Source organism: Lepidothrix coronata, unplaced genomic scaffold (assembly GCF_001604755.1).
Source record: "Lepidothrix coronata isolate B3197 unplaced genomic scaffold, Lepidothrix_coronata-1.0 Scaffold14, whole genome shotgun sequence".
Lineage (NCBI taxonomy): Eukaryota > Metazoa > Chordata > Aves > Passeriformes > Pipridae > Lepidothrix > Lepidothrix coronata.
This window is the reverse complement of record NW_016690194.1, coordinates 1,922,100-1,942,534: the sequence shown is the minus strand read 5'-3', so window position 1 is coordinate 1,942,534 and position 20,435 is coordinate 1,922,100. Positions and strand designations below refer to the sequence as shown.

At 39.4% G+C, this 20,435-nt stretch overlaps 1 protein-coding gene across 1 annotated transcript in view; it reads right to left on the bottom strand.

Annotated features, from left to right (window-relative positions):
• Positions 1-4,810: 4,810 nt before the first annotated feature.
• FOCAD (focadhesin) overlaps positions 4,811-20,435 on the bottom strand; it is a 97,566-nt gene continuing 81,941 nt past the window's right edge. Inside the window, exons 30-42 of the mRNA XM_017806051.1 lie at positions 20,156-20,227; positions 20,014-20,085; positions 19,745-19,847; positions 18,561-18,641; positions 17,373-17,501; positions 15,094-15,209; positions 13,087-13,347; positions 12,411-12,500; positions 10,860-11,037; positions 9,308-9,405; positions 8,235-8,486; positions 7,017-7,092; positions 4,811-5,241 (exon numbers count right to left, since the gene is read on the bottom strand). Coding sequence (XP_017661540.1) covers positions 5,168-5,241; positions 7,017-7,092; positions 8,235-8,486; positions 9,308-9,405; positions 10,860-11,037; positions 12,411-12,500; positions 13,087-13,347; positions 15,094-15,209; positions 17,373-17,501; positions 18,561-18,641; positions 19,745-19,847; positions 20,014-20,085; positions 20,156-20,227 — 1,602 coding nt within the window. The 3' untranslated portion in view covers positions 4,811-5,167. The remainder of the gene's footprint in view (positions 5,242-7,016; positions 7,093-8,234; positions 8,487-9,307; positions 9,406-10,859; positions 11,038-12,410; positions 12,501-13,086; positions 13,348-15,093; positions 15,210-17,372; positions 17,502-18,560; positions 18,642-19,744; positions 19,848-20,013; positions 20,086-20,155; positions 20,228-20,435) is intronic.

Sequence of the window (20,435 nt, the reverse complement as noted above, 5' to 3'; positions counted from 1 at the left end):
CCTGCACCTGGAGAGGAATAACCCCAAGCACCAGTACAGGTTGGGGGGGCTATACTACTAGAGAGCAGCTCTGCAGAGGAAGACCTGGGAGTCTTAGTGGATGACAAGTTAAACGTCAGCCAGCAGTGAGTTTCTGTGGCCAGGAGGGCCAATGGTATCCTGGGGTGCACTGGGAAGACTGTGGCCAGCAGGTTGAGGGAGGTGATCCTGCCCCTCTACTTGGCCCTCCATACTTGAGGAGAATTGTGTTGAATTCTAGACTCCACAGTTCAAGAAAGACAAGGAGCTACTGAAGAGGGGCCATCAGTGGGCCACAAGAACGATCAGGGGTCTGGAACATCTCTCTTATAAGGAGAGACTGAGGGAGCTCGGCCTGTTTAGTCTGGAGAAGACTGAGAGGGAATTTCATCAATACATATAAATATTTCAAAGGCGGATATTAAAAAGGTGGTGCCAGACTCTTTTCAGTGGTGCCCAACTACAGGACAAGAAGCAACAGCCATAAACTAAAACACAAGTTCCCTCTCAACATGAGGAAGAACTTCAAATTGAGCATGGCAGAGCATTGGAACAGACTGCCTAAGGAGGTCATGGAGTCTCCCTCTCTGGAGACATTAAGAACCCACCCAGAAATCTGCTTTTGAGGACTTAGAGATCCACAAGTGTTGGTCAGTCTTTCAGAACCACCCTTTAGAAGCACAGAAGCAGGCTGTGCCAAAAGTCAAGCAACACGGGCAGAAGAGCAGCTTGGCTGAACAGAGGACATTACTAACTAGCTCCCTAAAGAACTTAAGATTTCCTCTCCTGAAATCCAGGGTAGCAATTCTGATGACCTTTTTTCTCATTTACACCAAAAAATTTAAACTGAACCATTTCATGGTCACTGTGGCCAAAAGAGACACCTACCATCCCATCTCCCATGAGTCCTTCTCTATTCACAAACAAGTCGGGAGGGGCATCTTTCCTAGCTAGCTCACTGAATACTTGTGAGAAGAAATTATCTTCAGCATAATTCTGGAACTTCTCAGACTTGCTTGTCGCAGTTATGTGTGAGAAGTTGAAATTTTCCATAAGGACAAGTGTTGGAGGTGCCCCAAGAGAGTCCTATGAGTGGTGGAAGAGACTTAATGAGGAGAGATCAGAGGAAGAGGAAGAAAATATCTCAGAGTGCTTCTACGCTGTCATGCACAAGATATGATCATCATAACCACGAGAGTGCCTATTTCCAGTGTTTTACTTAGTTATACAATTGTTCCCTTGTTGGCATAATATGTTTTATTATGAGAATGTGTGATTGCCTTCTCTGTATCCCTGTTACCATTTCTTCTATTGGTTCTATGTAAACCCTTTCCTTATTTGTCCGACCCTGCTGCATCGCAGTACTCCCCATAGATGGCTTTTCATGGCTGTCCATGTTTAGATAAGTTCCACCCCTTGTTACTGTGATTGGCCGCTCCTTGAATACTTCTCCCAGTCTCCACCCTTTGTTCTAGCAAGTTCCCTGCTCTCCCTTTATAAGCCGGCGTCCATGTCCAATAAACGGCCATTTTGTTTCGCACTGTGACTTGCATGCAGAGTGATCCTTCTGGGTCTTGCTAAAGTGGGGGTTACAGCTCTCCCTCTGTCAGACAAGGGCTACTGATCCAGAGATTTCTCCTCATTGTCTATAGATTAAATAGTCAGTGCTGGCGTCATGGATGACTGAACAACAGCAGACAACCACAATGACATCTGCTTTGTTTCCCATCCTCCTAATTCTCACCCAGAGGCTTTCAACCTTAACTGTAAGGACTGTACAGTCAAACCTGTTCCTCATACACAGTGCAACTCCTTTGCCTCATCTGACCAGCCTACCCCTCCTTAACAGCCCATAGCCCTGCATCCCAGCACTCCAGTCATGGGACTCATTCTACCAAGTCTCACTAATCTCAATGATATCACAGGTCTGGGAGCTGGCTAACGCTTCCAGTTCATCCTGTTTACTTCTTATATCTTATATCTGGTGTACAAGAATTTCAATATGCTTCTAAACTCTCAGTGCTCCCTGCAGCTGTGTTAGCATTGCCACCCTCAGGCCATGCCATGCCATCCCTTGGCTTACATTTTTTACTACACATGAGTAGAAATTCAGTTAATTCAGATGTTTATATACTGCTCCACTATGCAAACTAAAACAGCAAGTAGGGATCACTCAGTGGTTCCCTTTAAAAAAGACAAAAATTTCATCTGAATTAAAATGCTACTACACGTCCAAACTAAGATAAGTAAAGGTGTAAGTTAGCTTGAAACAGTACATTAGAAATGGCACTATTAAAGTGTGACATATTTGGCTTTGTTAGATGTTACTTAGAAGTACACACACAAATAGAAACGTCATCAGCTAAGATACTGACTCAGTGACAACTGCTTTCAGTGAGTCATTCTGCACATTCACCTTTAGATAGTCTTCTTCATATACAGCTGCATATGCAGCATGAAATTACAATTAATTATACACTATTTTGTAAACTAAGGCGTCTGCAGGCCCACACCAAGACCTTAAACCATCTTGTCCGGGAGCTGCTTTATGCTGATGATGCCGCCCTTGTCGCCCACACAGAAGCAGCTCTGCAGCGTTTAACATCCTGCTTTGCTGAGCTGCTGAGCTCTTTGGGCTGGAAGTCAGCTTAAAGAAGACAGAGGTTCTCCATCAACCTGCACCTCAGGAAGTCCCCCATCATCCCCACATCGCCATTGGCCAATCAGAACTCAAATCAGTCCAGCAGTTTAATTACCTAGGTAGCCTCATTGACGGAGAGATAGACAACAGGTTGGCAAAGGCATATAGTGCTTTTGGAAAACTCCACAAAAGAGTATGGCGTAATAAACACTTGAAGAAAAGTACCAAGATCAGTGTTTACAGAGCCATAGTGTTGTCTGCTCTCTTGTATGGTTCCGAGTCATGGGTCATCTACCGCCACCACCTGCGTCTCCTAGAACGCTTCCATCAACGCTGCCTCCGTACAATCTTAAACATCCACTGGTCAGATTATGTGACCAATACATCTGTTCTAGAGCAAGCAGCAGTCACAAGTATTGAGGCCATGTTGTTGAGAACACAGCTGTGATGGGCAGGGCACGTCTCCAGGATGAAGGACCACCGCCTCCCTAAGATCCTGCTCTATGGTGAACTTGCCACTGGCTGCTGCATGAGAGGAGCCCCGAAGAAAAAAATACAAGGACTCCCTTAAACAACATCTCAGCCTTGGCCATATTGACCACCGTAACTGGTCTACTCTGGCCTCAAATCGGGAGGCCTGGAGACACACGATCTATAATGCTGCTGTCTCCTTTGAGAACACACGCAGGATCACTCTTGAGGAGAAAAGGCAACGCAGAAAGAACCGTGTTTTGCAGAATACACCATCTAAGGAATCTTTCTGCTGTGCCTTTTGCAATCGGATATGTCTGTCTCGTATTGGCCTCATAAGTCACCAGCGTGCCTGTAACAAATGTGGATAGAGCCTTCCCAAATCTTCGTTTGCGAAGCCCAGCCATGATTTTGGTACAAACAAGTACTGCACTAATCCTCCACACACTCAATCACTGAAGAAACGTCCAATCACTGTGGGAAGCCCACTGCCATCCCACAGTAGCCTTGTTGGACGAGAAACAACCCCCCCCGCTCCTGCCAAGAATCATAGAATCAAAGCATATTCTGAGCTGAAAGGGATCCACAAGGATCACTAAGTCCAGCTCCTGTACCTGCACAAGACAACCCCAAGAGTCACATCATGTGCCTGAGATCATTTTTCAAACACTTCCTGAACTCTGTCAGGCTTGGTGCTGTGACCACTTCCCTGGGGAGCCTGTTCCAGTGCCCACCCGCCCTTTGGGTGAAGAACCTTTCTCTAATATCCAACCTACACCTCCACTGACACAACTTCAGGCCATTCCCTCATGTTCTGTCACTGGTCACCACACGAAGAGATCAGTGTCTGCCCCTCCTCTCCCTCTCATGAGGAACTTGGGATTGCAATGAGGTCTCCCCTCAGACTTCTCTTCTACAGGCTGAACAGACCAAGTGACCAAGAAGTCAGAGGAGAATTTCTTTCACAGATGAAATGTTACCAGTCCTGAAAATAGGAGAATTCCTGCAATGAGGTGTGTCTTCTAGACGTAGGGTGGTGACATTTCCTTCAAGCTTATCAAAATCAACAATTCTGTCACTAGTACTGTTTCAAAAGACATTAAGGAACAGTGCCCAAGCAATTATATTGAGTTAATTTTTGTCTACTCCAGCAAGGAGGATTTGTAAATACAAACCCTCTTTAAGATCTGTCTTAGCGAGACTGCAAAGTAGCAAAATTCTCTATTCCTTCAGAAACAGAAAAGTATTAAATAAGAAAAATAGCACAAGCTAATCTATTTAAGATGGTAAAGGTGGAAAAGAATTGCTGTATTGTCTCTTTTTCCTAGAGGCAGAGAAGAATTCTTTTTATGTGTAAAGGAGACAAAACTAGTAATAAGTGGAAAGAAAATTGCAGCTGTCTTGGAGCTGCAGATTTAACAGCCATCAGATCATTGACTTATTTCAGTGATCTTTATAAAGCCACTGCAAAATTGACAGACATACCACCCCTTTCAGAAACGCTGCTCACACTATACACCTGCTGTAACTGCTCACACTATGTATGTGTTGTCACTGTTGCACAAGAACATAGTGTTATTTCTAAAAAAAAAGGATTATCAGTTAAAAAGTAATGCTCATTCAGAAGTCTGTTACACTAGAACACATTTTAGTAAATAAGCTACATCCAAACAAATTTCACAAGTTTGTTTTATTTCCATCTATTCCTACATAGCTTCCATGAACTAAAGGAATATTCCACTCCAGCTTGCAAGGTTCCCAGATGTCACTCAACTCAATTGAAACTCAACTGAATGTGTCTTTCTCATTTATATTCAGCATGTTTGAAGAAGAACACCAACCCATCAGTTAAAAACAAAATATTTGTTTTCATCTTAGGAGTCTTTATAAGGAGGCAAAAGGGTAAAATAAAACAATTCAAAACCCTCTGATAGGAAACGTCTTTGGAATTTGGTTTATTGATACCTGAGTCATGATATTATGTTTTCAAGTATGAACAGTTTTCTTCATTGGATAAGATACGGTGTACACTGTATCTTACCACCCATAAGCTTTAGTCCATACTGCTTTCTTCTTGAACTCTGCAAGAGATCTCAAGGCCAGAAGTGTAACTGTGAAGACAGGGGAAAATTAAATTAATTTTGCAGTCCAGACTGGAAAAGATGTGAGTGTATTCTCCCTACTAATTTTACTAACAAAGGTATGGGTTTAATTCTCCTTTTACTGACTCTTTTCATGACTCTTTCACTTTTTAGTATGACTTTTTAGTATTACTGCCACTGTTTGCAAGGTACACTAGTCTCTACATCCCTCTGAAATGTGATGTTGTACTAGGCATTTCCTATGCCATAAATGGCATGTCTCCTACTGAAATGACATCACATCAACTAATAATTAGTCTATCACTTAGGCACATAGATGAATCACACTGCAGAAAGTTTGAATGCAATGAACAATTATGTAAGAGGGGAGATAGGAGGCACCGGGAACAAGAGAAGCACAAAGTCGAAACTCTGTGCAACTCACTGATTCCTTAATTCAATTTGTAAAGATATACGTTTAGACAAAATCCAGTAGCCAAATTAGTCACAGTCTAGTTATTCAGAAGGGAGTTTCATGTTCTAGCACATAAAAGCAAAAAAACAATGCAAAGCTCAAGGGGAACAATGACTTATCTCAATCAGGGCATACTGAGAATATACTGTGTTTATCAGAATCCTCTGATATACAGAGGAGATTCGCCAATAGCCCTTGGCATTGCTTCTGGTGGAGATCAGCAGACACAACAGGGAAATTTATCAGAGTAACTGAAGACTGCAGACCCTCAAAACAAGGCTAACTGTCCTAGTAATGAAAAGAACTTATATCTGGATTTCAAGAAGCCTTGTTTAGGTCCAAAAAATCACGTGATCCGAAGGAGGTGGCTTGTGTTAATGGAAGGAAGCACAAGGGCACTTACTTCACTTGGAAGTATTTGTAGTGTCCTCTTAAAATGACTTGCACTGATTGTATTCACAATCCTACATATGTAGGTGAGCAATGGGATTCATGTTAAGGCCACAGGCTCCTACTGCAATTCAAAATATCATTTACTTTCCACCTTTATTTTCAGATATGTTTTCAGCAACCCTCACTCCTCTTTCCTTTTTTTTCAGACCACTTCACTAGGCTGTCACTGTCCATCTCCTATCCCTTCCCTACAGTGCAATCTTCAGTTGCACCTAAGTTATGTGATTTCTCTTCTAGTATTGGAGAGTTTCCGAACAGTATGTTGCATTTTATTTTTAAGGGTAACTTTAAAAACAACGGACAGATCCATCACTGAAATAAGCCTGTAGGACTAGATGTACCTTTAGGTCCTTAGGATCCTCAGTGCTACATAGTAAGCAGATGAGACAGCAAATATAAGAAGGTGTTACAGACAAGAATATTAACTTACCTGTGACAGTTTTCTTAAAGACAAAATACAGCTCATCTCACTCCTTTTAACAACTGCATTTTGATCTGTCCTGACAGTTTCGAAAAATAGTATAGTATGGCCAGTCTTCGCGAGCGAAGATTTGGGAAAGGTCATTAACCCTTCGAGCCTGCGCAGTGGATTTTTTAGGTGAGACACAGCGTGCGCTGAACTGAGCCCACCCTTTAATCCTGAGGTTCATCTGCCGGGGCCAAGCAAGCTTGGACAGTGGCAGTGAGGGTCTCAGGACGTAGGTTTGTTTAGAGTGACCTTCTCTTAGATGGATTGCCTCACAGGGCTAACGAGCTCCATCTGCCCGGGGGGCTGGGAATCGAACCCGGGTCGCAGCGGTGAGAGTCCTGCACCCTAACCACTAGGCCACCAGGGGCCCCGCTTTGAAAAATAAGGACCCAATTAAAAGTATCTTACCTTTCAGGAGGTCCATGGAAGACTTTGATAATGCTTCCTTAGGACTTTCCATCATATTGATCAGCCAGTCAATAAACTAAAGATTGAAATATGAAGAAAAGTCTCAATTAAAAGAGCCTTTGCATCAAAACACGACAAATTCTTTTCAGTTTGACAGGCAACATCTGATTGCTGCTAAATTCAATTATCTAATCAGAGGCAGTGGCCAATGAAGCTTCTGCCCAGAGTATCCAAATGCCCTGGAGTACATCTCACTGTCAGGGCAATTTTTCCCACAGCTGGATCTGAAACTCCCTTTGTTCCTTCTCATTATCACAGCAATAATTCTTTGCAATGAAGAAGGCACAGTAAATAGTTTGCCACTGTCTTGCCTGTTCACGCCTTTAACCTAATAATATGATTCTTTCTTATTAGTCTCTTGTCCAAATGTTCTACTGCAAATCCCTCAGAACTCTTATTGCCTTTGATCCTCTTTTGACCTCTCTCATTTTTCGCTACTTTTCTCTGGCAGTGTGAGGTGTCTGGAGGACAATACAGTATTTATAAGGACAATACAGAACTTATAAGGATGATTTTCAGGGCAAGACCTCAAATTCTTCCTTAAAGCCTAATTAGGCCCTGCATTTCTCCCACATTCTGAATTCTGACTTCAGTGGTAGCTCTGAGCACAGGAACTTGCTCAGAGGAATGAGTTCATAATGGATTCTGGTTTCCACAAAACAGCTAACTATTAATCTAAAGGTTTATAACAGTATTTCCCCATATATCAACTAGATGCAATCTACAGTAGGTCTGACAAATTAGGCACAATTTTCCACACTTATTTTCAACTCATACTTGAAAACAAATGATACAAACTACAAAGAAGACCTTTGATTGCCCCAAATTGATACTGTTGCATGTCCAACTGTTGCAGGGGATCTGTTTTTCAGTGTTTATAGGACTGACTTGCTACCAGCAGCTCCAAACTCTCCTATCATGACTGTACCTTCTAAAGAGTTTAATTCCCATCTTTGGAATTATGTTTTTCTTTGCAATCCTCCCATTTTACTTCAGCAACTACATTCATATCTGATTAAAAATAAAGAAAAGTGATATAACAATTCATATGCAATAAATGTAGAGGAAATAACTGCTCTGCCTAAGACCCAAGCTGACTACTAAAAATGGGGTCCTTTCTGACTCCTGTAAAATGCTTACCACTACACACAATTTTACCTTCTGGGTTTGTTCTTTCCAAGGCTCTTTAGCCAGCAAAAGGGAAATGCTGCTTGGAAGGAGAGTGAGAGCTTCTTGCACAGCAAACTTGTCAGTTGGGTGCTTGCCAATGTGATCCTCAGATAACTGCGGTAATATCGTGTGGTGCTTCCATGGTGACCAGTCAGCACTGAGGCCAAGCAGTAATGGTGCACCATGGTCAGCCCAGGCCACCACAGAAGCCGCAAACACCCACAGGAGAAAATCTATGCACTAAACAAGAAAAAGGCAAAAATGCACTTTTATTAAATGAATAATACAAAAGGGGGGGGAACCCAATTAAAAAAACCATAAAAACCACAACAAAAAAATCCATCCAAGAAAGAAACCAACCCCAAAACCAAAATCCAGATAGTGACTTGCTCTTCAAAACAATCATCTGAAAATTCAGCTAAAACTGAGCCTCTTTCTAAATTCAAACTAAACTGTCTACAACAGAAAGAAAAGAAGAAGCACACTCTTTTTAAATCATCCTTTATATTAAAGCGGATACACGTTTCATTTAAAATGGAGAAATAACTTCTTCATAGCAACTTGACTGTTGAGTGAAATCAGAGATGCTCACCCTTTTGGTGGTTGGGAAACATTACAGCAATGTAACAAATGCCTTTCTGATCTAAGCAGCAGCTTATTTTTTGTCCTCAAACAGAAGACCTAAACAACATTATTTCTCTAAAACTGTCCAAGCCCCCTCAGAAACAGCAGCTACACAGTTCTGACCTGCCTAGACAGTTCTACAAGTAAATTCAAAATTTTCCTTCAATTATTCTAAATACAGTAAATGTGAAGAAATTATTTCCTTTAGCTTCTATCATAATTTAAATGTCAAGGTCATTTTAGAGTAAGAGTTTTAAATATTTATTCATTTACTAAACACACATTCATTCACAAAAATTGAGATTTTTTCTGTGGAGGAAAGATCACAATCTTCTAAAATATAAAAGCATGGGGAATAACACTTATTACCGAGGAAGAATGTGAAATATATCAGAACCTCTTTTTTTCCTGCTGCAAATTATTTTCACAGCATGTACCTCTTTAAGATTGACATTTTGTAAGAGTATTGACTTGTATGCTACATTGCTGATGCAGCCCATCAGGTCTAGCAGCCAGTCCATTCTTTTCATAACTCCTAGAAAAAGAATAAGAACATTGACTCATGCAAAACACTGGAATGCACTGTTTTTCATTAAAAAGCAAGCACAGAAAATCATTAGAAAGAAAGTACTGACTGTAGTCAGTTTCTGACTGTAGTCAGAAAATCACTATAGAAAGAAAGTACTGACTGTAGAAGAATAATGATCACCAACATGGTTGCCACTGACAGAAGACACATGAGCCTTTAAAGAGTACAGAAACTTTGATTATAATGCAGGGAACACATTGAACACACAGAGAAAAGAATGCTGAGCAAAAATTGTTTCACATAATGGCAGCCTGCAGACCCCATTAACCAAGGCTACATACGTGACCACAGAACTCTAAAGCCTCCCTCAAGTTTTTGCCCCAGTACTTCATCTAAGTCTAGCACTGATGTCACTGTAGATTGGGCAAGACTGTGGGCAGTGCTGTGAAAAGTCTCCTACGGTGTTGAGAGGATCAGTAAAATATGGCCAAGGCACACAAATGAAATCAGCCCTCAATTCAACCCAAGGATGGAACACATTTCACTGATCCAGATTCTGCTGTCCATAACCTATTGTACCTCCTACAAATTAATTCACCTTGTCACCATGTCACTTCATACGCTACCATTTCCATGTAATCTTTAAAAGTGCCCTCTTTCACACTGCTCCTCTTTTACCCAGGAAGCCTCACTTCACTCAATTGAAACTCAATATTTTTTGAAGTTCTTCAAACACAGCTGGCAGCTAAGGCATCTGGCAATATAATGCATTCAAGTTGTTCTGTGAACACAGGCAGACAAAGACCCTTCTGCCATGAAAATGAGACCTCATTCTTGCCTCTTTCTGTTGTTTCTTCCTCCTTTATCTTTCTGTGTGATTCTCCTACTTCTATTGTGTCAGCCTCAGTGCTCTGTCAGACCCATAGCTGAGCCACTCCAAATCCTTAACCCTCCAGATTTGTTTCCTGTGTTAATTCAGAGCAAGCTTTTCAGGAAAGCAGACTATCTCCCTGGTTTAATCAGTTTCATGGGAACGTCCCCCCACCTACTGTGTCACACACACCGCTAAGTCATTTATTACATCTGAAGGTTAGTAGAGTGGCACTATTACAGGTCTCTGATGTACTATGTACATTCATGACCTTACACTACCTTACACTGAGAGTCCGAAAAGAGTGGGAGATAAGGATCTAGTAAAAACTCTGGTCTGTAAACCATCTTGATGAGATAAATAACTTGTAGCTGAACCATGAAAAAATAAAGAATTGGAGAAAAACATAAAAGCAATGTTTGATACAAGTATTTGAAGAATACAAAAATTCTGAAGACAGTGATTTCTAATATGGATAAATTTGGAAAGACTTGGATTAAACCATCTTAGAATTATTTTAAAAGCATCAGTGTAGATTTATCAATATCTGTTCATTGTCTTGTTGATTCTTACTTAAGCCCGATCTTACCTGTGTTTTCATGTCTCGTAATACGAGCATGATAAAAACTATACAAGAACATCCATAAAATATTTTCTTTCTGGTGATATCCTGCCACAGTATCAATCACAGCATTCAAGTTCATCAGAGACAGTCTGCCTTGGGAAACCAAATACACTTTCACGAATGTGGCCTTCTCTATATTGTTCTGCAAATGCAATTAAAAAACATGTTAAGTTGAAATGGGTGTTTCTTGTGGGAACGGTAAATGCGGCATTCTTTGAATATCTAGCAGGCTCATTTTTCCCGAAGATATATTATTAAACAGAAGACTGTACATATTATTCGAACTTTACAGTGGTCCAAATAATCCAGCAAAGTGTAACTCAGTACAGTTTGTTTTTATGCTGCTTTAAATCTTACATTCTCCTTTAAATTGAAATGAGTCAGCTTGACAGTTCTGGAGATTCAAGTCTTCTTGCAAGATAAATTCAATGCAGTGACAAAAAAGAGGTTTTCTTAAATGGCTTTCCAGTGTGGAAATAAGAACTAAAAAATACAAGGAAATGACAGTTCAGTTTCCCTAACTATTTGAATGTTTGATTCTCTAGTGAGTCTGTTAGCAAAAAGAACAGCACAGCTTTAAGTTGTGGATGTTTGTTTATAAAAGCCTGTTCTGAAACCATAAAGTGTTTCCACACAGGTCATTTCCTTAGCATTTCAGCTCTAAGAATTCCACTACTAATTGATTCCATATTAATCAGGAAACGTTCTAAGTGTGAATGCAAATATAGCAAGAGTCAAGAATCAAAGGATGTCCAGTCAATTACTTCACGTTTTTAAGAGAAGCACGGATCCACCAGTTCAAGGACAGCTAATCACCAGGATACAATTACACTCCTTTTCAAGTAGGTGGTTATGTTAACCAAAGAGGACCATGGTTTGCAGCTTGCATCATCAATCTGGGATTCAGAAGATCTAACATCATTCCTGTTTGGCTAACAGAAGTAACTTTACAGAATCACAGAATCAATTAAGTTGGAAAAGATCTCTGAAATCATTGAGTCCAACCTATGACCAAACACCAGCTTGTCAACTAGACCCTGGCACTAAGTGCCACATCCAGTCTTTCCTTAAACACCTCCAGGGATAGTGACTCCATCACCTCACTGGACAGCCCATTGCAATACCTATTCACCCTTTCTGTGAAGAAATTCTTCCTAATGTCCAACCTAAACCTCCACTGGCACAGCTTAAGACTGTGTCCTCTTGTTCTATTGCTGGTTGCCTGGGAGAAGAGGCCAACCCCCACCTGATCAACTTATTTAAAAATCTCCCAAGTTCAAAGCTCCCAGGTGAAAACAGCAGTATTTCAATTGAGAAAGTTTTGGATATGGGTTCTTTGCACTTTTGCTGCAGGCACTTTTGCCTGCAGATTAGATCCATAACACTCTTACTTGCATAGCAGATAAGACAATTAATGCTGTTAATGAGCTAAAAGAGTCTGGTGACAACAAAATGATAAAGTATGCTTGTTTTGCGTGATTTGGTGATAAAAGACCAGAGTCAAAACATAATTACCTTCGAGATCTGGACAATGCGATCAACCTCTGAATCAGCCATTTCTGAGATACATTTTGCTACATCAATATACATCTCCAGTTCATCTCTCTGCAAACAGAAAAGTAAATGCATATTTAAATGTCTATTTCCAGTATTCTAGTCTCTAGACTCATTTTACTTAATCTATTTTAGAAATTCTGTATTTGCTGGGGAATTCAGTGTACTTTATTATACAAGAATAATGGCAGTTGAATAATTTCAAAGAGCTTGTTTTATTTTTAATGAAAAAGTGCCCTTCCTTGAAGGTATTTTCTACCTTCTGCCTACCTGTAGCTAGATAGCTTCTTTAAATCACCGTGAAAAACTGAATGCTTGTGGAGAAAAAAAAATAAAGCCTTCTAATTGTTGTCTGCTTCTGTTTCAATAACATTTATTTCAGCATTAATAGTGTATTTTTCCATTACCAAATCACTTATGAGGGAGAAGCATACATTAAACTGGCTTCACAATGTCATATTCTAAAGTAACCAAAAGTAACTTCAGTTGAAATTATGCTACTATTTTAACTATTATCATTAAAAACTGTACAACTAATTCATTTTTCAAATCTGATGGGTCAGTGCAAAAAGACGGAACTTACCATCACTAAAAATATCTAGCTACAATGTTCATACACCTCATACTTATTCCTTACCTGAACCTCATTTGGAAGAAGCTCATATATTTTCTCCACAGCCTGGCACAGAAAGCTCCAGCAAAACTGGGCAGGGTTGGGAAGTTTCATTGCCTGGATAAGCCCATGTAGAACACACTGGCAAATTTCTGGGGGTTTTGTGCGGTTCTTCACTTCAAATTGTTGTATCAGAAGCACTTCTGTAAAAGACTGCAGTTTGTCTTCCGCAACGTGTTGCATCCACAGGGACAGGGACATGAAAAGGTACTTCTGAGTTTTCATCTGAAAAGGAAAAACTTTAACTCAGTTTCAGATTCTACCTCTTCATTGACTTTGAACTATTGTTATAAAGGATGAAATTATTTAAAAAGTGGCTCAAAAACCACTTAAAAAAGCACTCTTAAAATCACAATACCTCTCACTTTTTCCTCCCACTTTTGATGAGTTCAAACATGTCAACATTCTGTTTTCCTTAAAAATTGAGGAACTTACTTTCAATGAACCCTAAATACCACATCTCTGTATGGACAGAATGATTTTACTACATGGGGCCCACTGCATTCCTACACAAAGCATAGAGACACTCTAGACAGCCAAGGACAGAAGTATTGTAGTCACGGCACCATTAATGTTGCTAGCTAGTGAGGAAGAATGAATACCTACTGGTAAGAAATGCAGAGCTTACACACTGGCTAACCTGATTTTGTGACCTCAAATTCCCACTGCAGCTGGCAATGTGGTGCTCAGAAATAAAATCTTTTTTTTTTGATACCTTACCAATTATATATCTTAACATTTCCACCAACTGTTTGCATATTTAAGACTAATTAATCAAAAAATATAAGACAAAAACACCCCTTGAAGAACTGTAATAGGTCATAGAAATACACAATGAATTTTTTGAGAATTGTCACAAACCTGCTCCTGAACTTGTATAAACTGACAGAACTGTGCAGTCAAGCCTACTGTGGAATTAAGAGAGTTTTACACACTGTACCATGGAGTCCACACTGTACCTCCAGAAGAACAGGAGGATAAGCCCAAATAATGGAGGATAAGCCCAAATCTGATCATACTGTAGGTTAGTCTCTTGGGTATCTACTGTTGGGAGATCAGGATTGTGTGAACAATTTCTCCTGCATTTTTGTAGGCCTTGCTTGACATAACTTTGGAAGTTGCAAGCTGTGTGGTGTTTATACTTACAGACTGTGAAACTATGTGAGTTTATACTTGTTATCTATGTGTTTATAGTTGTAAGGTATGAGAAAATAGTAAGTTTATAGTAGAAAGTTGTGGGAAAGCTGGAGATAAAGAGACACCTGCAGAATCTTGGAAAGTCCCTAAAGGCGGATCGATAGGAGGGACTTTGGGTGGCACGTATGATGTCAGGTCGCATGGACAGAGCATCAGAACCAATGAACTGAAGGCATGAGAGGCGTGCACAGACTGAGCTATCCGATCACCTTGTTGTAAGCATGTACCCGGAAGAAACTAAACTGTATAAAAGTTAACTCATTTAAATAATAAATTGGACATCACTGATCATATCGATCATCTGCGTGTGTTCCAGAACTCCTGCTGTCAATAATCTACAGAATTAAGGCAACGCTTTCAAGACATAATGTATTTTACTAGATCAAGAGACAATGCTAGAAGTAGCAGGTAAGCTTCTGCACAGATTAAGTTGGACCTTTTTCTAATACAATCAGCTGGTATAATAAAAGATACTTTTTCTCCCTACATACTATCTCTTCTAATGTCTCCAGGTTGTCAGAGCTACAGCACAGAATGAGAGAGAGGAAAAAGGTCTTAAGCAGTAATGTAAACCCAGTGTACCAGATCTTAAGTCTGCCTTGAATTTCAAGGCCCCAGAATAACATTTCTCTCATTATAAACACTTGCTAAACAGTATTTCTGAAGAACTGTGAAACCAGTAATCCTTTTCTGGTGAGACATTCTTAATACCATGACTGAGGAATTTTATAGGAAAGAGGTGCTGAACTCCCACAAGTTTTCTGACATACATACACTGAGACTGTAGACAAGAGGAGGTGCCACCCACATGCCCAAAAGCATTGCTGCATTTTTAGATGACTGGGCCTGTGTCACTGCCAGTTGAAGGCAGAGATGTTTTACCTCATCACCTACAACAGAAGAAAACAAACGTAAGTTACAAAGAAATTATTTCCGCCTTAAATTTGTTCTCAAGTCATAAAATAAAGGAGGGCTATTGTTTTACTAGAGCACTACATTACAACTTATTTTTCTAGAAGTGCTACTTAAGGCTTTTAATGTTAACATGTTAGAAGAATCCTCTTCCCATTCATGCACTTCCAGCAAGAAATCTCAGCATTTGTCCAAGTTAATTTCAATTCACTCAAGAACAAAAATGTGGGAATGCTAAGAAAAGTGAAAAAAAAAACCCTCTTCACCAAATAAAGATAAGATTTAATCCACAGAAGGAAAGATGAGTCAATATCCCTTCCTCTCAAATGCAGGAGTAATTACCATTTGTTCACATGTTCCTACTCTTCCAAGTACCCCATGTCCATTTAATATGTCACAAACAGAGGTTAATCACCATTACCGCTGTGGGTGGTTGGTTGCAACATTTTCCAGGTTAGCACGTGGGAAGACCTTAATTTGCATAGAAGTTAGGATGGTTATGGAATCCTAATTTTTTTCTCTTTAAAGTCCTCTTAATGACCGGTACAGTCCTTTTCTTAATAGAGTGACTGGTCATAAAGATGATGAAGAGGTACTTTGAGCAATGGCATGGGTTCAATATAGTTCATGACTGCTACAGCAACATAAGGACAAACAATTTAAGTATTATACTGGCATTTGACCCATTAGACAGAAGATCCATTACTGTTAAACATCAGCTTAAATAGGTGCTTTGCAAATGTTCTTTAAGTAATGAAAGAGACAATCAACACAGTATGACTTTTATAAAGTTCACTAACATTAGTGCATAAACAAAGCAAAAATTTAAGAGTGCAGTGTCAGGCTCTTCTAAATAAAATATCTTATAAAAGAAACTAAATAATTTGCAGAGCTTGGAAAGGGTGAAATTTTAACAAGAACAGCTTATAAGATTATATATCTTATGACACATAAGATGCATGATTTGCCTAAGATTGTTCACTTCAGAGCACTACTGAATAAGAAAAACATAGTACTACAATCATGTAATATGGTTTCTGCTCAGCAACAGCTACAATAAACCCTGGAAGACGGGAAAGCAATCTGTTGTCTTCCATGTTTATATATGAACAAATCTTCACAGTAGAATCTGTGAAACACTTCAGGTTCACAAAACCAGTCATGAATTCTCAGACATGAGTAACATAGAGTATCTGACAGAATTGAGCATGTAGTCCAATTTTCACAAACATATTCATGATACAGCTGTTGCAGAGAAAAGTGTCTAAGAGTATCACATTTCTAGGTGGACTGTTAGGTCATAACACAATTGTTCTGCATTATACTTTCTAGTACAAAATGAATATGCTCATTAGCACATAGAAAGACCTATTTCTGAATGCATTTATAATCTAGAGAAGGATGTGCAACTTCTACAACACTACAGAGGGACACTGAAGAAAACTTATGCATAAAAATGTAGACTATGATGCTGTCTGAAGTCTAAAAAGAAAACAAATGTACCGTTTCCTATGGAAATTCCCTCATTTACAAAAGTAAGACTCCTAAGCGAAAAACAGGAATGAAAAAAAATCCCTCATACACTTAACAAGTTTCAGCTATTCATAAGTATTGCAGAGCTCAGTACAGGAAATTCTTTCAATTATTCTTAAAGCTGTCAGCCAGTGGAATTTAGTAGAGAGTATATTTCAAACTAGTGATAGCTAGATGAACTACCAAGTAGTTCAAATATGTGAAAAAGCTGCCTGCAGCCTCTGACATGGACACTGGACCAAGCATTTAGCAGATACTGAAAACAGGATACAATTTCATGTTGTTTCATGATGGATTCTTCTTACAGTAAATAATTCAAATGAAATATTCAGGCTATTTTCACCAGTGCTTTAGGGAATTTCTAATACTGCTCTAAACTTCTCAGTTCTGATCTTCTTTAGTTTTTTCTTGTGTTAAAACAGTGTCCACATGGTGATCACAAATACATGCTTGCAAACATTAAAAAGTTGGTCCTGAAAGCATAGTAAACACTTAATAACTGCGCTAACTTCAAGTCCCTAAGTGGACTCTAAAGTTTGTGAATGCTGCATTAGTAAAGAAGTGTTGTGACAAATACAAAAGACTTAATAGAAAACTATTAATCTTACCAAAGTTTAGCCTCATCAAAGGAGAAAGAACTGATGCCCAGTTTACAGGTGGATACTGATGGCTTTCTCCAATTAATGCAATGGGTGCCAATGCTGCTTTCACCAGCTCAGCTGGGACAGCTTCAGGACCTAGAACAGAACATTCAATCAGAGCCTGAATTTTATACACAGACATTTGGCTGAACAACTCAGCCAAAAACTGTGAACACTGCATCAAAGTTCAAGCTGTAACGAAGAACTGAAAAGCATTATGAAATCATTGTTACTTCCTTTTGCATCTGAGAATTAGCTATGTTTTGTTTATAATCAACTGCTGTATTTTTAAAATTAATCTGTCTAAAATGGCTTTTTGTTACTGGTAAACAGAAACTTTCTGGTTACTTGTTCTTGAGTCAATTTATGAGTTAATTACAGATATTCCTCATCTAGTAAGATAGTATTTTTGCATTTGCTATTGGGAGAACAGCAAAGTGTTCTGACACTGCTCTCCTTCCTCATCTTATTGGTGCAGGCCACGAAAATTGTCAGGTAAGTGCTAACCTTTGCTACATACTGTGTTACTTCCACACAGCAAGTTAATACAGTTCTCCTGGAGGCAAAGCATGGGCAATTTTTAACATCCATTTGAAGCAAAACTTGCTTCTTAGGACAGCAGTGAGTTCACTTAGCTCCACAAAGGAGTAATCCTCCCTGCTTTATCTCCCTTAAGACTTTACTCCAAGACATCTACCTTAATCAGCCTTCCTCATATAAGACCATACTTTCTTCAGGCTCCTTTGTGTTTATCACACATAGTAGTAACCTGTTAGAATACCACTGTTACAGAGAATCTTAATTTAGGATTACCAAAGTAAGGAGCAGCATAAAGTTGGTCTGATGATGGAGTATTCCCAAGGACACAAGCTAATGCTTAAAGTGATTTGACTTTCATTCCCACAGGGAAGATACATCATTTCACCCCTGGAAAAGAAGTCAAAACTTAAATGGAGAAAACTGAAGACCTAGCTACACAATTCCACCTTATCTTTTTGAGTGTTACTCATTTTTGTGTTAAAATATCCCGCATCAGTAACATCCAAATTAGTATTTAAAGAAGTTCTCTTAGCAAATAAAAGCAGGTCATTAGGGTCACCCTTACGAGTCATAACAAATTTCCCAAAGGAATACTATAGTTTTATCTTTTCTTACCTTTCTTTCCACTTTCAATGGCAAAGTCAATGGCTGCCCTGATAAAGCTGTTTACAGGTAAGTAGCTAAAATCTGGAGGAACTGTGAAGACAAAGGGACTGTTTATATTCTAAAACATCATCAGCAAAAAATTGTAACCTTCTGCTCCCATGTACTTTTAAAGACCACACTGAGCAATGTTTGAGCTAACTACTTCTGTAGGTGACTGTATTTGGAGCACAAGACTGATAGATGCATCTGCCTTTCCACTTCTAAGGCAAGAACATTTCTGGTGGTGAGAAGTGAGAAGTGCCAGGTCTGAAAAAAAAATTCTTTGACCAACTAAAAAGTCAGGGATAAGAACTTCCTTAAAAAAATATTGGGCAATGCAAGTTGAGCTTTGAAAGGGAGAGCTTCAAAATTTTAGTAAGTTTAATACAACAGTGACATTCCATACCTATCTAACCTCAGGCATGCGTGCTAAAATTCAGACAATCTTTTTTTCTGAGATGAGGAAGTTTATCTACATTTTCTGTTATGAGTTCCCAACTTAGTTCACACCAAAGTGAACAGGTTCAACTTCATTAGTTTCTGCCTACAGCTTCATCAATGACATAATCCTGCCTGTACTTTATCAATGGATATTGAAACAACACCAGAAGGTAATGATATATTGACTAGGGCACATAACACTAGTTTGTTTACTTCAGCTAACCAGAGAAGATATCTTCTAGAAGACAATTCTAAAAAGTCAGCTTGCTCTTGTTATGGACTAGTTTGGAAGTATGGACTTTTTCATACGGTGGGAAGTGTTAAAACAAAGAACAGATTAATCCATTTTCAAGGCACAGAGTGGATAATGTAGGTGTGGAACACATGCGCCATATTCTGTGTAAAACTTCTTTACAGTTTATCCTATTAAAAAATAATATAGAAGCAATATACAAGTTTGATGAGAAGAACTTAGAACCTTACTTTCAATCTGCAGGTAGAAGCAGATGCAGGAGATCCTACTGAACACACAGATTCCTCCTTCACACTTCAACCTTTAGAGCTGGCACACAGGACCATGAGATCTCCAGTTCAAAGGCTGTCATGTTACTAAATAAGGCTGCCATGTCAAGCCTGTAACGTGTCCCTTGATGTCTTTTTAGCGATGTGCTATTTCTGCATGTTCTTTAAGGAGCAATAATAAAACACCTTACCGGATGCCCTGTTCTGGGTAGAAGACAAACAAGACATGTGAAGGCATCCCAGAAGTCTTGCTGCATTTGTCTGAAGGCCAACGTGTCCTGAGAAACTGATTATCTGTTGAGACAAGAAGCCACAAGGTGAACCAATTTCCCTACACTGCCTCATTCAAGCTGAACACAGACATTATGTAGTTTCTTCAAACAAATTTGACTTGTTTGTTCAAGGTGTCACAGTACACTAGTGGATTATCCAAAGCAGGAAAGAGAGACCACCTTCTTACCTGTGTAAGGGCTCTGATGACTTCATTCAGCTTACTCTGAAACTGTGAGGACTGCACGCTCTCAGATTTCAGCTGCCAAAAAAAAAAAAAAAAAAATAACAAAACAGAGAACAGGTCCTGGAAAGAGAGACCACCTTCTTACCTGTGTAAGGGCTCTGATGACTTCATTCAGCTTACTCTGAAACTGTGAGGACTGCACGCTCTCAGATTTCAGCTGCCAAAAAAAAAAAAAAAAAGATGTAACAAAACAGAGAACAGGTCCTGAAAAGACAGATTACATTTGCACACATGCCTTTTTGTGGCGGAGTGGAAGAGAAAAGGAGAAAGCTCACATGGCTGGAAAGTTTTCCCCAGTGGCACTGCACATGGGCCATATGATGGGAACATGGAATGGACCCAGTTTTACCCACTGCAATTCAATA